Source organism: Callithrix jacchus, chromosome 12, assembly GCF_049354715.1.
Source record: "Callithrix jacchus isolate 240 chromosome 12, calJac240_pri, whole genome shotgun sequence".
NCBI lineage: Eukaryota > Metazoa > Chordata > Mammalia > Primates > Cebidae > Callithrix > Callithrix jacchus.
The window spans coordinates 17,100,828-17,121,362 of NC_133513.1; the positions used below are offsets into that span (position 1 = coordinate 17,100,828).

Consider the following 20,535-nt stretch of genomic DNA (forward strand, 5'->3'; position numbering starts at 1 on the left):
GCTGGGTGCGGTGGTGCATGCCTGTAATCCCAGCACTTTGGCAGGCAGAGGTGGGCAGATCATGAGGTCAAGAGATTGAGACCATGCTGGCCAAGATGGTGAAACCCCATCTCTACTAAAAATACAAAAAAAAAAAAAAATTAGCTGGGCATGGTAGCAAGTGCCTGTAATCCCAGCTACTCAGGAGGCTGAGGCAGGAGAATCACTTGAACCTGGAAGGCAGAGTTGCAGTGAGCTGAGTTTGTGCCACTGCACTCCAGAGCGAGACTCTGTCTCAAAAGAAAAAAAAATGTGTTACTGAGATTTACAGAATGCTGTCCTTTTTTTTTTCTCTTAGTAAGTCAAGAGTTTAGAGGGCTCTAGTGAGAAGATTGTCACATTAGCATGTTCAAGGTGAAGAGCATCAGCTAGGATGAGCAAGGTTGTTTACAACCACTGATGGTGTGGAAGGGGTCTGTGTTAAATGCTATACAGATAACACCATTGGGGACCTTAAGAAGCTGATGATTACGGCCCAGACCAGGGCTATAACAAGAACAGCCCTTTCAGGGACAAGACTGTCCTGAATAAGTGGTATACAATTTTTAAGGACCGTATATCACTAGGGGACTATAAAACGCAGTAGGAGATGAAACTGGAGCTTTTTTTTTTTTTGAGACAGACTCTAGCTCTGTGGCCCAAGCTGGAGTGCATTGCAATCTCAGCTCACTGTAACCTCTGCCTCCACGGGTTCAAGTAATACTCCTGCCTCAGCCTCCTGAGTAGTTGGGATGACAGGCACCCACCACTGCACCCAGCTAATTTTTGTATTTTTAGTAGAGACAGGGTTTCACTGTCTTGGTCAGGCTGGTCTCGAACTCCTGACCTAGTGATCCACCTGCCTTGGCCTCCCAAAGCGCTGGGATTACAAGCATGAGTCACCGAGCCTGGCCTTTTTTTTTTTTTTTTTTAGACAGAATCTGGCTCTGTTACCCAGGCTGGAGTGCACGGTGCCATCTCAGCTCACTGCAACCTCCACCTCCGGGGTTAAAGTGATTCTCCTGCCTCAGCCTTCAAGTAGCTGGCATTACAGGCACCGACCACCATACCCAGTTAATTTTGTATTTTTAGTAGAGATGGGTTTTTACCATGTTGGCCAGGCTGGTCTCAAATTCCTGACCTCAGGTGATCTGCCTACCTTGGCCTCCCAGGGTGCTGGGATTACAGGCGTGAGCCACAGCTCCTGGCCAGAACTGGAGCTTTATTATCAACAGATTAAAATTTTTTTTCCCTTTCCCACCTTTCTATCCCACCCTCACCCCCCACACTGGTATACATGCTTGTTTTGTTTTTGTTTTTTTTTTAAGCTTCACTATTAGTCCAGAACATGCTTGCTTTTAAAAACTCATATTAATAAAAACTTAGATGTCAGAAAAAAAGAGTTTAATCATGAAACCAAGGAAGTTTCTACAGTTAAGTTCCCAACAGTAACCAAGAGAAATATAGCTAATATAAAGAGTTTCCAGGATTAGAGGACAAAAGCTGTATCAGCAGCTGAAAAATATAGTTATTCTAAAGAGATCTGACACATCATCTATTCCGACAAAAGATTTTTTAAGTGGCACTGCATGAGTCGAAATGGTTAATTACCTAGCAGAAATTGATTTCTCTATCTCTGTAACACTCGACGCAGCTGGCAGGCTGTTGTAATAGTCATTCGTTTTCGTGGTGACGAGAATGGTTGCGCCTTCCTCCATGGCTGGGAGTGGAAAGCAATGGTCAGAATCAACCTTTGGTTTGTTCTTAACACAGTCTTCACAGGTACATTCTTCCACCGTGTACTGCAGGCCTCTCGGAAGAATAATTTCATCACCAGTCCCGCTCTTTTCCAGGTTGACATTAGCCACGCCCAGGAGACCTGACCCTGATAATACAGAAATAGAAACATTAACCTAAACGTCAGAGTGTGGTCAAGAGAGTCTTAGCAGTATACATCGGGACTCAAAGCAATGTGAGACAGATTTTTTCATTTTGTAGAGATGGGGTCTTACTGTGTTGCCCAGGCTATATTCAAACTCCTGGGCTCAAGCAATCCTCCCATGTTAGCCTCCAGAGTAGTTGGGACTACAGCTCCATGCCACCACATCCAGCTTGAAACAGATCTTTTCATTAAAAAAGAATAAGTATGGGCTGGGCACAGTGGCTCACACCTATAATCTTAGCACTTTAGGACACCGAGGTGGGCAGATCACTTGAGGTCAGGAGTTTGAGACCATCCTGGCCAACATAATGAAACCCCGTCTCTACCAAAAAGTACAAAAATTAGTCGGATGTGGTGACACATACCTATAGTCCCAGGTACTCAGGAGGCTGAGATGGGAGAACTGTTTGAACCCAAGAGACGGAGGTTGCAGTGAGTTGAGATCACACGACTGCACTCCAGCCTGGGCCACAGAGCAAGACTCCATTTCAAAATAAATTAGTGCACACAGAAATAGGGCACTGGCTATACGTGTTTGGGAATCCAATCAAGAACAAAGGTGCTACCTAAGTATTTTTATTTTAAGAGGCACTTAAGTAGAACATTTCCTTTTCTGGGACTGGTTCTTTATTGCTTAAAAAAGATAATTATTTTTTAGATGATTGCTCAAATAATCTAGGAGCAACTGGTTATTCATTTCTAACATTTTTCAATAGCAAAATGTTCACCCAAGCAAATAACACTTAAATTTGTATAAAAACATGGACATAGATCTTGACAAGTATGTTCTTCCTGACAGTAGCAGACCTGGTTAGGAGTTTCTGATAATGTGGCATTTAATCAATGTGCTAACGTTAGTCAAAGAGACTGATGTTTCCCAAGAAAGCATTAGTACTTTCAATAGAGTAATTACCAAGGGAAGAATCCTGGGAAGGTTGACTTCGTAGAAAACCTGCCAAGTTGTCAAAATCAGAATGAAGATGTCTCACCTCCACCAAGTTCATTTAATGTAACTATTTTCCAACATACTCGAAAGGGCTGCAACCAAGTGAAATAGTCAACGCTAAAAAAAGAAAAGGAACTGAAACTTACAATAGCCATCTCCTGGAAATAGATTTCAAAGATTCACCAACAAACCAACCTGTGTTTTTAAATTCGTCCTTTAATGGTTCCGAGCTCATCTTCTTCAGCAAAAACATTAACACAAAAACTGCCAAAGAAATTATCAAGCTGAGTCCCAAACAGGTCCAGAGAATCACATTTGTTCCTTTCACTGAATTGGTCCCACCTTTATGAAAAGAATGTCAGACAGATAATGAGCTGATAGTGTAATATTCACACACTTTATTATTTATTTATTTATTTTTGAGACAAAGTCTTGCTCTGTTGCCCAGCCTGGAGTGCAGTGGCATGATTTCAGCTCAGTGCAACCTCCACCTCCCGGGTTCAAGCGATTCTCCTGCCTCAGTCTTCCAAGTAGCTGAGATTACAGACTTGCGCCACCACACCTGGCTAATTTTTGTCTTTTTAGTAGAGACGGGGTTTCACCGTGTTGGCCCGGCTGGTCTCAAACTCCAGACCTCAGGTGATCCACCCACCTCCACCTCCCAAAGTACTGGGATTACAGGCTTGAGCCACCGCACCGGGATGATTTTTGCTATCAAAATAATCAGGTATGAATTATTTCCATTCAATCACCTTAATTAATGAACATCAACTTTTAAATTCTAAATATCACTTAATTAGAAGTTTCCTTTTTAAAAAAAATCTATGTTGCTAATAGTGCTGAATCATGTAGAGTTCAGTCCCAAATAATTACTTTGTTTCCGTAAACATTAAAATCATTGCCTTGTTTCCTTTCTCTTTTTGATTCAAAAAATCTCACCATCATGCCCATTACATTGATTCTCTGAATAAACAGTCTCTATAGATAGAATAGTTCACACCAATGAGTAATCATTCAAGCAGTATTACTTACTTGCATTACAATAACGCTGACACGTTAGAGGAGGAGTATTAGAACATCGAAGTTGACAAGGTTTGCAAGCATGCAACAAACTGTCAAAATATTCATTTTGGGAGCACTGCTGAGCCATCTGCAACATGATCACAAAAAGAAAACAAGGGAGCTACAGAAAGAACACTCTAGAAGGACAAGTAATGTCTCGACAAGAATTCCAGAGCAAATGCAGCAATAGCAGCTAGAAAGTCTAGGAGAACAATGAACTTCGCCTGCCTCGTGGGTTCTTACAGGGGCCGTCTGTTTCTTTGCGATGGCCAAGGATTTGAATACCACATCTAACTCAAGTTTCTAAGTTTGAGTCTTGGATGGGGTAGGAGATAGGGTGTAAATATCAGGGCAAGTCATATCTGAAACAGAAACTGCTTATTTATAGAAGAAATTTCTCAGCCAGGTGACAGTTGCAAGATGCAGACAAGCCCACAGCATCAAGCCAAAAGTTTGGTAACAGTTTCTGGAACATCTGTTAATGAGCTGTACTGTGTGAGGGGGGCCAGGGAGATAGACAAGACAAGGTCTGTGTTGTGCCTCTTCAGATCTTAACATCGAGGCCAGGCACAGGGGCTCACACCTGTAATCCCAGCACTTTGGAGGCCAAGGTAAGAGAATTGCTTGAGCCCAGGAGTTCAAGACCACCCTGCGCAACGTGGCAAAACCCTATCTCCACAGAAACATTTTAAAAATTAGTCCAGTGTGGTTCACACCTGTAATCCCAGCACATTGGGAGGCCAAGGTGGGTGGATCACTTGAGGTCAGGAGTTTGAGACCAGCCTGGTCAACATGGTGTAACACTGTCTCTACTAAAAATACAAAAATTAGCTGGGCGTGGTGGCGGACGCCTGTAATCCCAGCTACTTGGGAGGCTGAGGCAGGGAGAATTGCTTGAACCTGGGAGGCGGAGGTTGCAGTGAGCTGAGATCCCACCTGAGTGACAGCAAGTCTCTCTCCCAAAAAAAAAAAAAAAAAAAAATTATGCAGGAAAATCAGAGGTGATACACGAAGGAAGACTCACAATGCCACTGACAGAAAGAGGGGCATTTGGGGTAAGAGCTTGTGGAAAAAGGGTTGAAGGGAAGATAGGTTTGGGGCATTATAACAACAATACAATAATCTACGTTCCGTTGTTGAAAATTTAGAAAACCCACATGAACAGATAAGAAAACATTTTTTAAAAAATCCACAGTCCATGGCCAAGCGCAGTAAGTAGCTCATGCCTATAATCCCAGCATTTTGGGAGGCCGAGGCAAGCGCATCATGAGGTCAGTAGTTTGAGTCCAGCCTGACCAACATGGTGAAACCCCGTCTCTACTAAAAATACAAAAATTAGCAGGGCATAGTTGGGAGCGCCTGTAATCCCAGTTACTCAGGGGCCTGAGACAGGAGAACTGCTTGAAACTGGCAGAGGTTGCAGTGAGCCAAGATCACGCCATTGTACTTCAGCCTGGTGACAGAGCAAAACTCCGTCTTAAAAAAAAAATCCACACTCCAAGCATCCAGAAATAATCACTGCCAACATCTGGTGTGTTCCAGAAGTTGCAAACCGGCCTGATAATGGAAGTATTCTTCTGTTTGACCGATCTTTGATGTATACCCTAATCCAGAAGGAATTCTAGATAGACAGATTTATAAAATGCCTTTTCCTGTTTACATAAACGGATCACTTGAATTTGCTTTTTTTTTTTTTTTTTTTTTTTTTTTCAGATGGAGTCTCACTCTTTCTCCAGGCTAAACTGTAGTGGTGCAATCTTGGCTCACTGCAAACTCTGCCTCCCAGATTCAAGCGATTCTCCTGCCTCAGCCTCCTGAGTAGCTGGGATTACAGGTAGGTACACACCACCACTCCCAGCTGATTTTTATATTTTTAGATGAGACAGGATTTCACCATGTTGGGTCACTCTGGTCTTGAACTCCTGACATCAGGTGATCCACCTGCCTCGGCCTCCCAAAGTGAGCCTCTCAAAGTGCTGGGACAGACATGGGCCTCCCAAAGTGAGCCTCTCAAAGTGCTGGGACAGGCATGAATCACCTTGCCTGGCCAATAATTCTTATTTTTAAAATTCATATTATTAAAAAAATAAGTATTCAAACAGTACCAAACATTTTTTTTTGTCAACTCAACATGGATTAGACAAAGATTTTTCAATGAAAAGTAAGTCTTTTTCCTACTCTAGATTTCCTATCTCTTGCCAGAGGCAGTAATTATTATCAGTCTCTCTCTCTGTTTTTTTTGTTTTGTTTTGTTTTTGAGGCGGAGTCTTGCTCTGTTGCCCAGGCTGGAGTGCAATGTCGTGATCTCGGCTCACTGCAACCTCTGCCTCCTGGGTTCAAGCGATTTTCCTGCCTCAGCCTCCTGGGTAGATGGGATTACAGGCACCTGCCACCACACCTGGCTAATTTTTTTGTATTTTTAGTAGAGATGGGGTTTCACCATGTCGGCCAGGCTGGTCACAAACTCATGACCGGTGATTTGCTCGCCTTGGCCTCCCAAAGTGCTGGGATTACAGGCTTCAGCCACTGCGCCCGGCCATAAACACATTTTTTTTTAATGCAGGACTTGAGCCTAGGAAAGGTTTTGAATTTAGATATTGTTCAAAACCTCAAATTCCTCTGGGGTCCAGGCAGTAAGATAAGTGGAGTCTCCCTGGGTAGGACAGGGAGAAGCTGAAGCAGCCGGCCTGGGGCTCCACTCCCTCGATCTCTGCCAGATGCTGTCCTTTGGAAGACAGGCAAAGGAGAAGGGGAAAACATGATTAGAGAAATAGGGAGAGAACAAAAATTATCTCCCAGGCTGGGCACAGTGGCTTATACTTATAATCCCCCTACTCTGGGAGGCTGAGGCGGGCAGATCACTGGAGGTCAGGAGTTTGAGACCAACCTGACCAACATGATGAAACCCCATCTCTACTAAAAATACAAAAATTAGCCAAGTGTGGTAGCACATGCCTGTAATACCAACTACTTGGGAGGCTGAGGGAAGAGTACCGCTTGAACCCCGGAAGCAGACATTGCAGTGAGCCAAGACTGCGCCACTGCACTGCAGCCTGGATGACACAGTGAGACCCTATCTCAAAAAAAAATTATCTCCCATAAGAGTTAAGCAAGGAAAAGTTTTAGTCTGGGATAGGAAGTGGAGTGAAATTCTACAGGAGGATCAGAGGCAGTGCACCAAGGAAGCAGGTCATTGGTGGCCTTTGAGTGTATCCCTGGTGCAAGCTAGATGGTAGATATTTAAGGACTGGTGAGGAAGAGAAGGCAGCCATGCCTGGGGCCAGGCGCATTGGCTCAAGCCTGTAATCCCAGCACTTTGCAGGACCAGGCAGGCAGATCACCTGAGGTCAGGAGTTCGAGACCAGCCTGGCCAACATGATGAAATCCAATCTCTACCAAAAATACAAAAAATTAGCCAGGCATGGCAGCACATGCCCATAATCCCAGCTACTTGGGAGCCTGAGGCAGACAAATCACTTGAACCCAGGAACCAGAGGTTTCAGTCAGCTGAGATCACACTACTGCACTCCAGCCGGGGCAACAGAGCAAGACTCTCAAAAAAAAAAAGGAGCCATGCTTGGAAGCCAAGAGAAGCAGGAGGAAGAAAGCTTTGTAACTCTTAAGAAAGAGATACACTTGCTCAGGTGCTTCAAATCACATGTAGTTCACTGCGGCATCACATCTGTTTCTAAGAGCCAAGAACAACCTAACTGTCCGTCACTGGGAGCCTCATAATGGAAGACTATAAGGCCATCAGAAAGAATGAGACAAGTCAGACGCAGTGGCTCACACCTATAATCCCAGCACTTTGGGAGGGTGAGGTGAGCAGATCACAAGGTCAAGAGTTCAAGACCAGCCTGGCCAATATAGTGAAACCTCATCTGTACTAAAAATAAAAAAAAATTTTTTAAATTAGCCAGGTGTGGTGGCAGGCACCTGTAGTCACAGCTACCTGGGAGGCTGAGGCAGGAGAATTTCTTGAACCTGAGAGGCAGACTTTGCAGTGAGCCGAGATTGCGCCACTGTACTCCAGCCTAGGCAAAAGGGTGAGACTCTGTCCCAAAAAAAAGAAAAAGAATGAGACAGATGTGTTCTCATATAAAAGATAAAGCACGAAGTGAAAAACACAAAGTACAGACTGGGCACAGTGCCTCACACGTGTAATGCCAGCATTTTGGTAGGCCAAGGTAGAAGGATCACTGGAGCCCATGAGGTCGAGACAGCCCGGGCAACACAGGGAGATCCCATCTCTACAAATAATTTTAAAATTAGCCAGGTGTAGACTGGGCGCAGTGGCTCACACCTGTAATCCTAGCACTTTGAGGGGCCAAGGCACACGGATCATGATATCAGTAGTACAAGACCAGCCTTGCCAACATGGTAAAACCTTGTCGTAACTAAAAATACAGAAATTAGCCAGGCATAGTGGCACATGCCTGTAATCCCAGCTACTCAGAAGGCCAAGGCAGGAGAATCGCTTGAACCTGGGAGGTGGAGGTTGTAGTAAGCTAAGATAGCAACATTGCCCTCCAGTCTGGGGCAACGAGAACAAAACTCTGTCTCAAAAAATAAAAATAAAATAAAATAAAATAGGTAGTGTCTGAATAGACAGACCTAAACAGAGGCTCTATTTGCAAAGATAGAAAGAAGACTCTAGCAACAGACAAAATCTAAAGAAAGAAAGACTCGCTTTCCATTGAAAAATCTTTGGTAGTGTTTGAATACTTAATTTTTTTAAATATGATTTTTTTTGAGACAGGGTCGCCCTCTGTCTCCCAGGTTGAAATGCAGTGGTGTGATCATAGCTCACTGCACCCTTGAACTCCTGGGCTCAAACAATCCTCTTGCCTCAGCCTCCCAAGTAGCTAGGACTACAGGAGTGCACCACCAAGCATAGCAGATTTTTTTTCTTTTTAGTTTTTTTTAGGTACAGGGTCTCACTCTGTTGCCCATGCAAGTCTTGAACTCCTGGCTCCAAGCAGTTATCCCACTTTAGCCTCCCAGTGTGCTGGGATTACAGGCATGAGCCACTGCACCTGGCTGACTAGGAGCATCATTTTGAAACGAGGATTTTTAAAAGTTTTATAAGACTGATGCTGATGTAATCACATCACCAGAAGAGTGCTGTGTTTGCTCTCGCATGACATCAAAAGAACAGAGAGGGATCCACTACTGACGTCTCCCTCAAGCTTCTCTTGTCACTCACAGCTCTAAGGAAGCAAAGTGCTGCTGCGTCAAACTCTCAGAGCCATGAATAGCTTCTTCTGCCACGGTCCGAGCTCCAGCACCAAACGCTTGGCTGCTCATCCACAGAGGCAAGAGCCAGACAGGGGCAAGAGCCAGACAGGGGCAACCTAAACTCCTTATGAGCTCCCCCTGCAGAGCCTCACTCTGGCAACCAGGCATTCCTGACTTCTAGATCCACTGGTTGGTGACATCTGGTCCCACTCTCAGACCTTCATCTCCTCAGATCCTACAACAATTGTGCAAGGTCTAGTTGCTGCCCTTATCCCGTAACACTCACCCATGGTGGCTCAGCTCCCCAAAGCAACCCTGACTGTTACCACCTATTTAACCTTGATGTTTTGAACCTACAGGCTTTCTTGGGTTTTTTTGGTTGTTGTTGTTTTTTTTTTTTTTTTTGTGATGGAGTTTTGCTCTTGGTGCCCAGGCTGGAGTGCAATGGCGCAATCTCAGCTCACCGCAACCTCTGCCTCCCGGGTTCAAGCAATTCTCCTGCCTCAGCCTCCCAAGTAGCCGAGATTACAGGCATGTGCCATCATACCCAGCTAATTTTGTATTTTTAGTAGAGACAGGGTTTCTCCATTTTGGTCAGGGTGGTCTCGAAACCCCAACTTCAGGTGATCCACCCACCTCGGCCTTCCAAAGTGCTAGGATTACAGGTGTGAGCCACCACACCCAGCCCTTGTTTTGTTTTTTTGAGACAGGGTCTCACTCTGTTACCTAGGCAGGAGTACAGTGGTGAGATCAAAGCTCACTGCAGCCTCAACCTCCCAGGCTCAAGTGATCATTTCACTTCAGTCCCCTGAGTAGCTGGGACTATAGGAACATGCCACCTTGCCTGGCTTGTTTTTTTTTTATTTACCTTTATTTTTTTGTAGAGTTGGGGGTCTTGCTATGTTGCTCAGGCTGGTCTCAAACTCCTAGATTCAAGCCATCTGCCCACCTTGGCCTCCCAAAGTGCTAGGATTATATGTGTGAGCTACCATGCCTGGCCTAGGAATTTTTTTTTTAAACAGAGTCTGGCTCTGTCACCCAGGTTGGAGTGTACTGGCGCAATCTCAGCTCACTGCAACCTCCACCTCCTGGGTCAAGCACTTCTTTTGCCTCAGCCTTCCTGAGTAGCTGGGATTACAGGCGCCCACCACCATCACCAGCTTAATTTTTTATTTTTAGTAGAGATGGGGTTTCGCCATGTTGGTCAGGCTGGTCTTGAACTCCTGACCTTAGGTGATCTGCCCGCCTTGGCCTCCCAAAGTGTTGGAATTACGGGCGTGTGCTACCGCACCCAGACAGCATTTTCATTTTGTACTGGGCCCAACAAGTTAAGTATTCAGTCCTGAGTGACTCAGTAAAGAGAATGTTAGAAAGTTCTCATTATAGGATTTGGATTTATGTCAAAGTTATTTGGGAGGGTTTGCAAAAACAGGGCTTAGCTGACGTTGGTGGGATATGGGGGGATTCTGTAATTGGGGGATATCTCAGAATCAGTAGAAGTCTCCAGAGAAACAAAACCAACAGGAATATAGAGATAAGGACAGAGATTTACTTTAAGGAATTGCTTCATGCAATTGTAGGAGCTGGCAAATCCAAAATCCATAGGGCAGGCTCGAAGGCTGAATATCCAGGTAAGAGTGGATGTTGCAGTCCTGAGTTTGAAATCCACGGGGCAGTCCAGGCAGGCTGGAAACTCAGAGAGGGTGTCTGTGTTTCTGTCTTGAGGCTAAATTCCTTCTTCTTTAGGAAATCTTGGTCTTTGCTCTTAAGTCCTTCAACTGATGGGATGAGGCCCACCACAATATGGAGGGCAATGTCCTTTGTTCAAAGTCTACTGGTTTAAGAGCCAGGTATGGTGGCTCAGGTCTGTAATTCCAGCATTTTGGGAGGCTGAGGCAGGCTGGAGAACAGGAGTTCAAGACCAGCCTGTCCAACATAGTGAAACTCTGTCTCCTCAAAAAAAAAATACAAAAATTAGCCAGCATGGTGGCATGCACCTATAATCTCAGCTACTCAGGAGGCTGAGGCAGGAGATTCGCTTGAACCCAGGAGGCAGAGGTTGCAGTGAGCAGATGTTTTTGTTTGTTTGTTTGTTTGTTTTTATGGAGTTTTGCTCTGTTGCCCAGGCTAGAGTGCAGTGGCTCAATCTCAACTCACTGCAACCTCCACCTCCCGGGTTCAAGCAACTCTCCTGCCTCAGCTTCCCACGTAGCTGGGACTACAGATCCACACCATACCCAGCTAATTTTTGTATTTTTAGTAGAGATGGGGTTTCGTCACATTGGCCAGGCAGGTGTCAAACTCCTGATCTCAAGTGATCTGCCCACCTCTGCCTCCCAAAGTGCTGGGATTATAGGTGAGAGTCACGGCACCAGACCTTTTCTTTTCTTTCTTTTTTTTTTTTTTTTTTTTTTTTGAGATGGAGCCTTGCTCTGTCACCCAGGTTGGAGTGCAGTGGCTCGATCTCAGCTCACCGCAATCTCTGCCTCCCAGCTTCAAGCAATTCTCCTGCCTCAGCTTCTCAAGTAGCTGGGATTACAGGCATGTGCCACCACGCCCAGCTAAATTTTTATGTGTATTTTTAGTAGAGATGGGATTTCGCCTTGTTAGTCAGGGTGGTCTCGAACTCCTGATCTTGTGATTCACCCCCCCGCCTCAGCCTCCCAAATTGCTGAGATTACAGACATGAACAACCACGCCTAGCCTTCTTTTTTTTTTTTTTAATAGAGACAGGGTCTCCCTCTGTTGCCCAGGCTGGTCTCGAAACTCCTGGACTCAAGAGGTCCTCTTGCCTCAGCCTCTCCAAGTGCTAGAATTACAGGCGTGAGCTGCCACATCCAGCCAGTATTTCATTATAGCAGCTCAAGCAGACTAAGACAGACATGTTTTTTTGTGAATGAGAAATAAACCGCTAAGATGTGGGTGTTGTTTGTTACTGCAGCAAAACCTCATTTATCTTGACCGATAGAGTCCAAAGCCATTGCATTAATTCCTCTGCAATACTCTCTTTACTTTCACTAAAAACTTTTTTTAAAAAAAATTAATTAATTTTTTCGAGATGCAGTCTCACTCTGTCACCCAGGCTGGAGTACAGTGGCACAATCTCAGCTCACTGCAAATTCTGCCTCCCAAGTTCAAGCGATTCTCCTGCCTCAGCCTCCCAAGTAGCTGGGATTATAGGCGCACACTAACATGCCCACCTAGTTTTTGTGTTTTTAGTAGAGAAGGGGTTTCATCATATTTGTCAGGCTGGTCTCGAACTCCTGACCTCCGGTGATCCACCTGCCTCTGCCTAACAAAGCACTGGGATTACAGGCATGACCACCCCACCTGGCAAAAACTTCTTTATGATGACTGTATCTCTGTTTGAATGAGCAAGCCCTTTCTAGTGCATGCAATTCAAAATGAAAGAAGCCTCAAACGAACACAAAACTGGCCAGGCTCCGTGGCTAATGCCTGTAATCCCAGCCCTTCGGGAGGCCGAGTTGGGCAATCACTTGAGTTTGGGAGTTCGAGACCAACCTAGCCAACGTAGAGAAACCCTGTCTCTACTAAAAATACAAAATCAGCCAGGTGTTGTGGCACATGCCTGTAATCTCAGCTACTGAGGAGACTGAGGCAGGAGAATCACTTGAACCCAGGCGGCAGAGATTGCAGTAGGCCAACATCACGCCATTGCACTCCAGCCTGGGAAACAAATGTGAAACTCTGTCTCAAAAATAAATAAAAAAGGACGCAAAACTAACAAGAACGCAAAGGAACAGCAGACAGCACACTAGAAATACTGGTCCTCTGGTGTATACACAAACTGCACACAGGTTAGTTTCTTCCACGTGAAACAGCCTGAAGGAAGTGAGCTTTGTGCTTAGGGGAACCAGAGAAGATGAAACAGCTTGAAGCTGGGGTCTGAGGAAGGAGGGAGCCAGGAGCCCTGCTGAGCGAGTCCTGCAAAGGCAGAGTGATTGCAAAGACCTTCTTCCTCCCTTCCTCTCCCTCAGACTTAGATCTTTGCAGGTTCCTCAGGAGCCTTGTTTACTTACCGACATGAAAAGGCTAATTTGATATGGGGCCAATTCTCGAGGCTCTCTGCTAGTTTTCCACGAAGATTCCCTTTGAAGATGAGCTCCTCTGAAGGCTCTCCCTCTACAGTCTTAGAAGTGTGACATTCTGCAGGCTCTTTAGAGTTTTTCAAAGTGGCTTCACTCTGATTTCCAGGGTGTCTTGACTGTTTGCAACTGGGAAGGCTCATGGTGTTGGGGAAGTTTAATTTTTCTTTTTTTTTTTAAGACTATTTTTCTTTCTTCTTCTTTTTTTTCCCCAGTAAGGACCTACATGTCTTCAAGAACATTAAAAAGAAATTGTTTTTAAATTTTTTTTTTAGACCTTTTTTGTAGATCCCTAGGGTCTCACTGCTGTCCAGGCTGGAGTGCAGTGGTGCCATTAGGCTACCTGCAGCCTCCACCACCTAGGCTCAAGCCTCCTGAGAAGATGGGACCACGGGTGTGAGCCACCATACCCAGCTAATTTTCCATTTATTTTTCTTTTTGTGAGATGAAGTTTCACTCATTTGCCCAGGCTGCAGTGCATTAGTGCAATCGCAGCTCACTGCAAACTCTGCATCTTGGGTTCAAGTAATTCTTCTGCCTCAGCCTCCTGAGTAGCAGGGATTTCAGGTGCCCACCACCACACCCAGCTAGTTTTATGTTTTTTTTTTTTTTTTTTTTTTGAGACTGCATCTTGCTCTGTCACCCAGGGTGGAGTGCAGTGATGCAATCTCGGCCCACTGCAACCCGCATCTCCTGAGTATGAGCGATTCTTCTGCCTCAGCCTCCCTAGTATCTGGGACCACAGGTGTCTGCCACTACGCCCAGCTAATTTTTGTATTTTTAGTAGACACAGGGTTTCACCATGTTGGCCAGGCTGATCTCGAGCTCCTGACTTCAGATGATCCATGATCCACCTGCCTCAGCCTCCCAAAGTGCTGGGATTATAGGGGCATGAGCCACTGTGCACTGTGCACTGTGCCTTCTTTTTTTTTTTTTTTTTTTTTTTTGAGATGGAGTCTCCCTCTGTTGCCAGGCTGGAGTGCAGTGGCACAATCTCGAGTCACTGCAACCTCCACCTCCCAGGTTCAAGTGGTTCTCCCGCCTAAGCCTCCCCAGTAGCTGGGACTACAGGTGTGTGCCATCACACCCAGCTAATTTTTGTATTTTTAGTAGAGACAGAGTTTCACCATGTTGGCCAGGATGGTCTCAATTTCTTAACCTTGTGATGTGCCTGCTTCAGCCTCCCAGAGTGCTGGGATTACAGTTGTGAGCCACTAGGCCTGGCCAATTTTTTGTATTTTTAACAGAGACAGGGTTTCATCATGTTGGCTAGGCTGGTCTCAAACTCCTGACCTTATGTGATTCACCCGCCTCAGCCTCCCAAAGTGCTGGGATTACAGGCATGCGCTACCACACCCAGCCTAATTTTTAATTTTTCTGTAGAGATGAGGTTTCACTATGTTGCCCACAGCTGGTCTCAAACTCCTGGGCTCATGAGATCCTCCTGTCCGGGCCTCCCAAATCCTGGGATAACAGGCATGAGCCACCACGCTCAGCCTGACTTTATTTTTTCCAAGCAGTTTTAGATTCACAGCAAAACTGAGAAGAAGGTACAGAGATGTCCCATATGCCTCATGCCTGTACACATGCACAGCATCTCCAACAGTCAACATCCCCCAGCAGGATGGTGCATTTGTTATGATCAGCAAACCCACATTGACAAATCATTGTCATTGAAGCCTGTAGCCAACATTAGGGTTCACTCGTGGTGACATGTATCCACCATCATAGAATTATACAGAGTAGTTTTACTGCCCTAAAACTCTTCTGAGCCCTTTCTCCTCATCCCTCCCCACCTAATCCCTGGCAATGACTATCTTTTTACTGTCTCCGTAGTTTTGCGTTTTCCAGAATGTCATATCATTGGAATCATACAGTATGTTGCCTTTGTAGGTGGATTGCTTTCATTCAGCAATATGCATTTAAGTTTCTTCCATATCTTTTCATGCATTGACAGCTTATTTCTGTTTAGCCCTGAGTAATATTCTATAATCTAGATGTGCCACAGTTTATTTATCGATTCACCTACTGATGAACATCTTAGTTGCTTCCAAGTTTTGGAAATTATGAGTAAAGCTGCTATAAGCTTTTATTTGCTTATTTTATTTATTTATTTATTTGTTTATTTTTGAGATGGAGTCTTGCTCTATCACTAGCACAGTGGCAAAATCTCAGCTCACTGCAACCTCCACCTCCTGGGTTCAAGCAATTCTCCTGCCTCAGCCTCCCGAGTAACTGGCACTACAGGTATGCGCCACCCTGCCCAGCTAATTTTTTTTTGTATTTTTAGTAGAGACAGAGTTTCACCACGTTGTCCAGGATGTTCTCAATCTCTTGACCTGTGATCCACCCACCTCGGCCTCCGGAAGTGCTGGGATTACAGGCATAAGCCACCGTACCCCGCCTCTTTTTCTTTTAATTGTTATTTGTTTGTTTGATTATTTAAACACTGACTTCTCCCTGTGAGACTTTTTCTTTTTTTTTGAGACTGAGTCTCATTCTGTTGCCCAGGCTGGAGTGCAGTGGCATGATCTAGGCTCACTGCCACCTCCACCTCCTGGGATCAAGCAATCATCCTATCTCAGCCTCCCGAGTAGCTGGGATTACAGGTACATGAGACCTCATCCAGCTAATTTTTTTGTATTTTTAGTAGAGGACCTCGAGTGATCCACCCACTTCAGCCTCCCAAAGTGCTGAGATTGCAGCTGTGACCCACCATGCCTGGCCTGGACTTTTTTATCAATGTATATATATTTTTTTTTGGAAAGTCAGAGTCTCACTTTGTCATTAGGGTGGAGTACAGTAACACAATCATAGCTCACTGCAACATCAAACTCCTGGGCTCAAGCAATCCTCCCACCTCAGCTTCCCAGGTAGCTAAGAATACAGGCATACACCACCACCCCTGGCTAATTTCTTTATTTTGTAAAGATGAGATCTCACTACATTGCCCAGGCTGGTCTCAAACTGGCTTCAAACGATCCTGTTGCCTCGGCCTCCAAGAATGCTGGGATTATAGGTGTGAGCCACCAAGTCTGGTCCTTGTCTCCACTTTAAACACCAATCGCCACAAGATGAGAGCAGCATGTGCATCATTAGATGATTTGAGAGGCAGAGAAAAATCCTTCCATTCAGTGATTATTGATCAAGTGCCTGCTATATTAGATTCTAGGCCAAGCACCAAGGTACCACAGTGAGTTCATCTGAGATGTGGTTCCTGCCCTATAATGGCGTTTGCAGTCTAATGAAGCAAACGAAGGTTAATATAATAAATAAAGTACGAGCTGGGCACAGTGGCTCACACCTGTAATCCAAGTGCTTTGGGAGACCAAGGCGGGCAGATCACCTGAGGTCAGGAGTTCAAGACCAGCCTGGCCAACATGGCAAAACCACATCTCCACTAAAAATACAAAAATTAGCCAGGTGTGGTGGTGTGTGCCTGTAATCCCAACTACTCGAGAGTCCCAAGCAGGAAAATTGCTTGAACCTGGGAAGCAGAGGTTGCAGTAAGCCAAGATTGCACCACTGCACTCCAGCCTGGGCAACAGAGCAAGGCCCTGTCTCAAAAAAGCCAAAAAGACAGCAGTGCATGCTGTGTAAGGTGTGCTCAGTCTGAAGGGCAGTTCTCAAGGCATAGACACCCATCTGGGGAGCCCTCTGTCTTACCAGAATGGCTGGCAGCAAGCAGGGGAAATAGAAAATCCCCTGAGGGGTCGTTGCTAAGATGGTATATTAGTCCATTTTCACACTGCTATAAACAGCTGCCTGAGACTGGGTCATTTATAAAGGAAAGAGGTTTAACTGACTCACAGTTCCACATGGCTGAGAAAGCCTCAGGAAACTTACAATCCCTGCAGAAGGAGAACCACCTTCTTCACAAGGTGCCAGGAGAAAAAGAGGAGAGAGAGTGAAGGGGAAATGGCCACTTTTTAAACATCAGATCTCGTGAGAATTCCCTCACTATCACGAGAACAGCATGATCCAATCACCTTCCAACAGGTACCTCCCTGGAAACATGAGGATTACAATTCAAGATGAGGTTAGGTTGGGACCACAGAGCCAAGCCATATCAGACAGTGAGTAGGATCACTCTTGCTTCTCCTCCTTGGTTCCTGGACCCATGTAGTCTTCCTGCTGGGGACACAGCACCATAGAGAGCTCTCTGGTTTAACACATATGCTGCATCCTGAGTGGCAGCCCATCCTTTCAGAGTGGCGCATATAAACTGATGTTTCATCTATGCCTGTAGGTGCCTGTTCCAGAGCTTTCTGCAACCAGCTGCTTCTAGATAGCATAGAGGATAACATGCAGTGGTCATGGGCACACTCCCATTCCGCCTTCACTGTGAAGCAGATCCTCTCTGGTCATATGCTATATTGTATGGGAAGTCATGCCTAGAGCTCAGACATCCGTAAACCTCCAATACTGGCTGGAGAATCTATGAGAATCTGTGAGTAGAAAAGGCCAAACCCTATCCAGACAAACCCAAAGTAGATATCAATCCTTGTGAGGATGAACTACAGGCAGCCGCTGGGGCCTTGCAATTCTGCTCTGTACTGTGGGAGAGGTGAGTGATAGATTTTCATGGCTGCACAACACCTTTATTTTTATTTAAATTTTTTTGTAGAGGCCGAGCACAGTGGCTCATATCTGTAATCCCAGCACTTTGGGAGATCGTGGTTGGGTGAATCACTTGAGGACAGGAAGTCATGACCATCCTGGCCAACATGCTGAAACTCCGTCACTACTAAAAATACAAAAATTAGCCGGGCATGGTGGGGGTTGCCTGTAGTCCCAGCTACTCAGGAGGCTGAGGCAGGAGAATCACTTGAACCCAGGAGGTAGAGGTTGCAGTGAGCTGAGATTGCACCACTGCACTCCAGCCTGGCCAGAGCAGGACCCCATCTAAAAAAAATTTAAAAAAATTTTTTTAATCCATTCAGTCTTCAAATTTCTATTAAGTGCCACCTATTTGTCAGATACTGTACAAGTCTCTGGAAGCAGAGAAGTAAACAAAATAGTTGCAATACACTGGGCACAGTGGCTTACACCTATAGTCCCAGCACTTTGAGAGGCCCAGGCAGGAGGATCACGTGAGCCCAGTAGTTTGAGAGCAGCCTGGTAACATGGTGAAACCCTGCCTCTACAAGAAAAATATAAAAATTGGCCGCTTGAACTTTGGAGGCAGAGGTGGCAGTGAGCTGAGATCACAGCACCATATTCCAGCCCAGTGACAACAGTGAAACTCTGCCTCAAAAAAAAAAAAAAATCCCAGTAGGATTTCTTTTGTTTTAACTAAATATTTTATTTTTTAGACAGAACTTCGCTCAGTTGCCCAGGCTGGAGTGCAGTGGCTCAATCTTGGCTTACTGTAACCTCTGCCTCTCAGGTTTGAGCAAATAACTTTGTTTTTTTTTTTTGTAAGAAAGTATCTCACTATGTTGCCCAGGCTGGTCTCAAACTCCTGGGCTCAAGCAGTCCTCCTGCCTCGGCCTCCCAAATCGCTGAGATTTCAGGCATGAGCCACTGTGCCCAGCCCTGGTAGGATTTCTTGTAGAAACAAACAAGTTGATTCTAAAATGTACATGGAAAGGCAAAGGAAGTAGAAGAGCAAAAACGATTTTGAAAAAGAATGAAGTTGGAAGAACTGTGCTATCCAATTTAAGGCTCACTATAACACTACAATAATTAAGCCAATGTGGGTAGTGAAGAAACAGACATACATAGTAAGGGAAAGGAATAGAGAGCCCCAAACAGACCCATGAAAACGCGGCCAATTCACTTCTGATAAAAGTGTAAAAAGTTGAGTGGAGGAAGGAGAGTTTTTTAACAAGTTGGAATAAAAACACTGGAAATAAAGGAAATGTACCTCTGCCAAAACCTGACACCTCAAACAAAAACCAACTTAAAATGCCTCCGAGGCTTAAATGTAAAACTGTGAAACTGTTAGAAAAAGAAAAGTTTCCCAAAGACAAAATCTTAGGAACTTGGGATAAGTAAAGAGTTCTTAGATGATAAAATCAATAAATTGGGTCTGATTAAATTAAAAACTTTTGCTTTGCAGCTGGGCACTGTGGCTCACACCTGTAATCCCAGAACTTTGGGAGGCTGAGGCAGATGGATCAAGAGGTCAGGAGTTCAACACCAGCCTGGCCAAGATGGTGAAACCCGTCTCTACTAAAACTACAAAAATTAACCAGGTGCAGTGGCAGGCACCTGTAATCCCAGCTTCTTGGGAGGCTGAGGCAGGAGAATCGCTTGAACATGGGTGGCAGAGGTTGCAGTGAGCTGAGATTGAGCCATTGCACTCCAGCCTGGGCAACACAGCAAGCCTCCATCTCAAACAAAACAAAACAAAAAACTTTTGCTTTGCAAAAGACACATTAAGAGAGTGAAAAGTCTGGGTGCAGTAGCTCATGCCTGTAATCCCAATACTTTGGAAGGCCAAGACGGGAGGCTCACTTGAGTGCAATCCCAATACTTTGGGAGGCCAAGATGTGAGGCTCACTTGAGTGTAATCCCAATACTTTGGGAGGTCAAGACAGGAGACTCACTTGAGCCCAGGAGTTTGAGACCAGCCTGGGTAATACAGTGAGACCTTGTCTCTACTATTTAAAAGAGAGAGATAGTGACTGAGTGAAGAGATGGCTAGGTACAGAGACTCACACCTGTAATCTCAGCACTTTAGAAGGCCGAGGCAATAGGATCACTGAGCTCACAAATTTGAGACCAGTCTGGGAAACAGAGCAAGATTCCATTTCTACAAAATAAAATTGTTTTAAATTAACTGGGTATGGTGGCACACGCCTGTAGTCCAACTTATTCAGAAGGCTGAGGCAGGAGGATCACTTGAGCCCAGGAGTTTGAGGCTGTGGTAAACCATGATTGCACCACTGCACTCCAGCCTCAGCAACAAAGCAAGTCCCTGTCTCTAAAAAAAAAAAAAAAAAAAAAAAAAAAAGGCCGGGCGTGGTGGATCACACCTATAATCCCAGCGCTTTGGGAGGCCGAGGCAGGTGGATCATGAGGTTAAGAGATCGAGACCATCCTGGTCAACACGGTGAAACCCCATCTCTACTAAAAATACAAAAATTAGCTGGGCATGGTGGTGCACGCCTGTAGTCCCAGCTACTCTGGAGGCTGAGGCAGGAGAATTGCTTGAACCCAGAAGGCGGAGGTTGCGGTGAGCCAAGATCGTGCCATTGCACTCCAGTCTGGGTAAC

The 20,535-nt window shown here is 45.2% G+C and overlaps 1 protein-coding gene across 6 annotated transcripts in view; it reads right to left on the minus strand.

The window, feature by feature from the left end:
- Positions 1-1,407: 1,407 nt before the first annotated feature.
- TNFRSF17 (TNF receptor superfamily member 17) overlaps positions 1,408-20,535 on the minus strand; it is a 135,662-nt gene continuing 116,534 nt past the window's right edge. For 2 of the 6 annotated variants that reach the window (XM_035267005.3, XM_078344737.1), the window contains exons 3-5: positions 3,939-4,056; positions 3,102-3,248; positions 1,408-1,903 (exon numbers count right to left, since the gene is read on the minus strand). In XM_035267005.3, the coding sequence (XP_035122896.2) occupies positions 1,626-1,903; positions 3,102-3,248; positions 3,939-4,056 (543 nt within the window). In that variant the 3' untranslated portion in view covers positions 1,408-1,625. Of the gene's footprint in view, positions 1,904-3,101; positions 3,249-3,938; positions 4,287-13,246; positions 20,217-20,535 lie in introns of those variants that run through there. The other 4 variants (XM_035267008.3, XM_002755917.7, XR_013524659.1 and 1 more) reach the window with 4 other exon arrangements.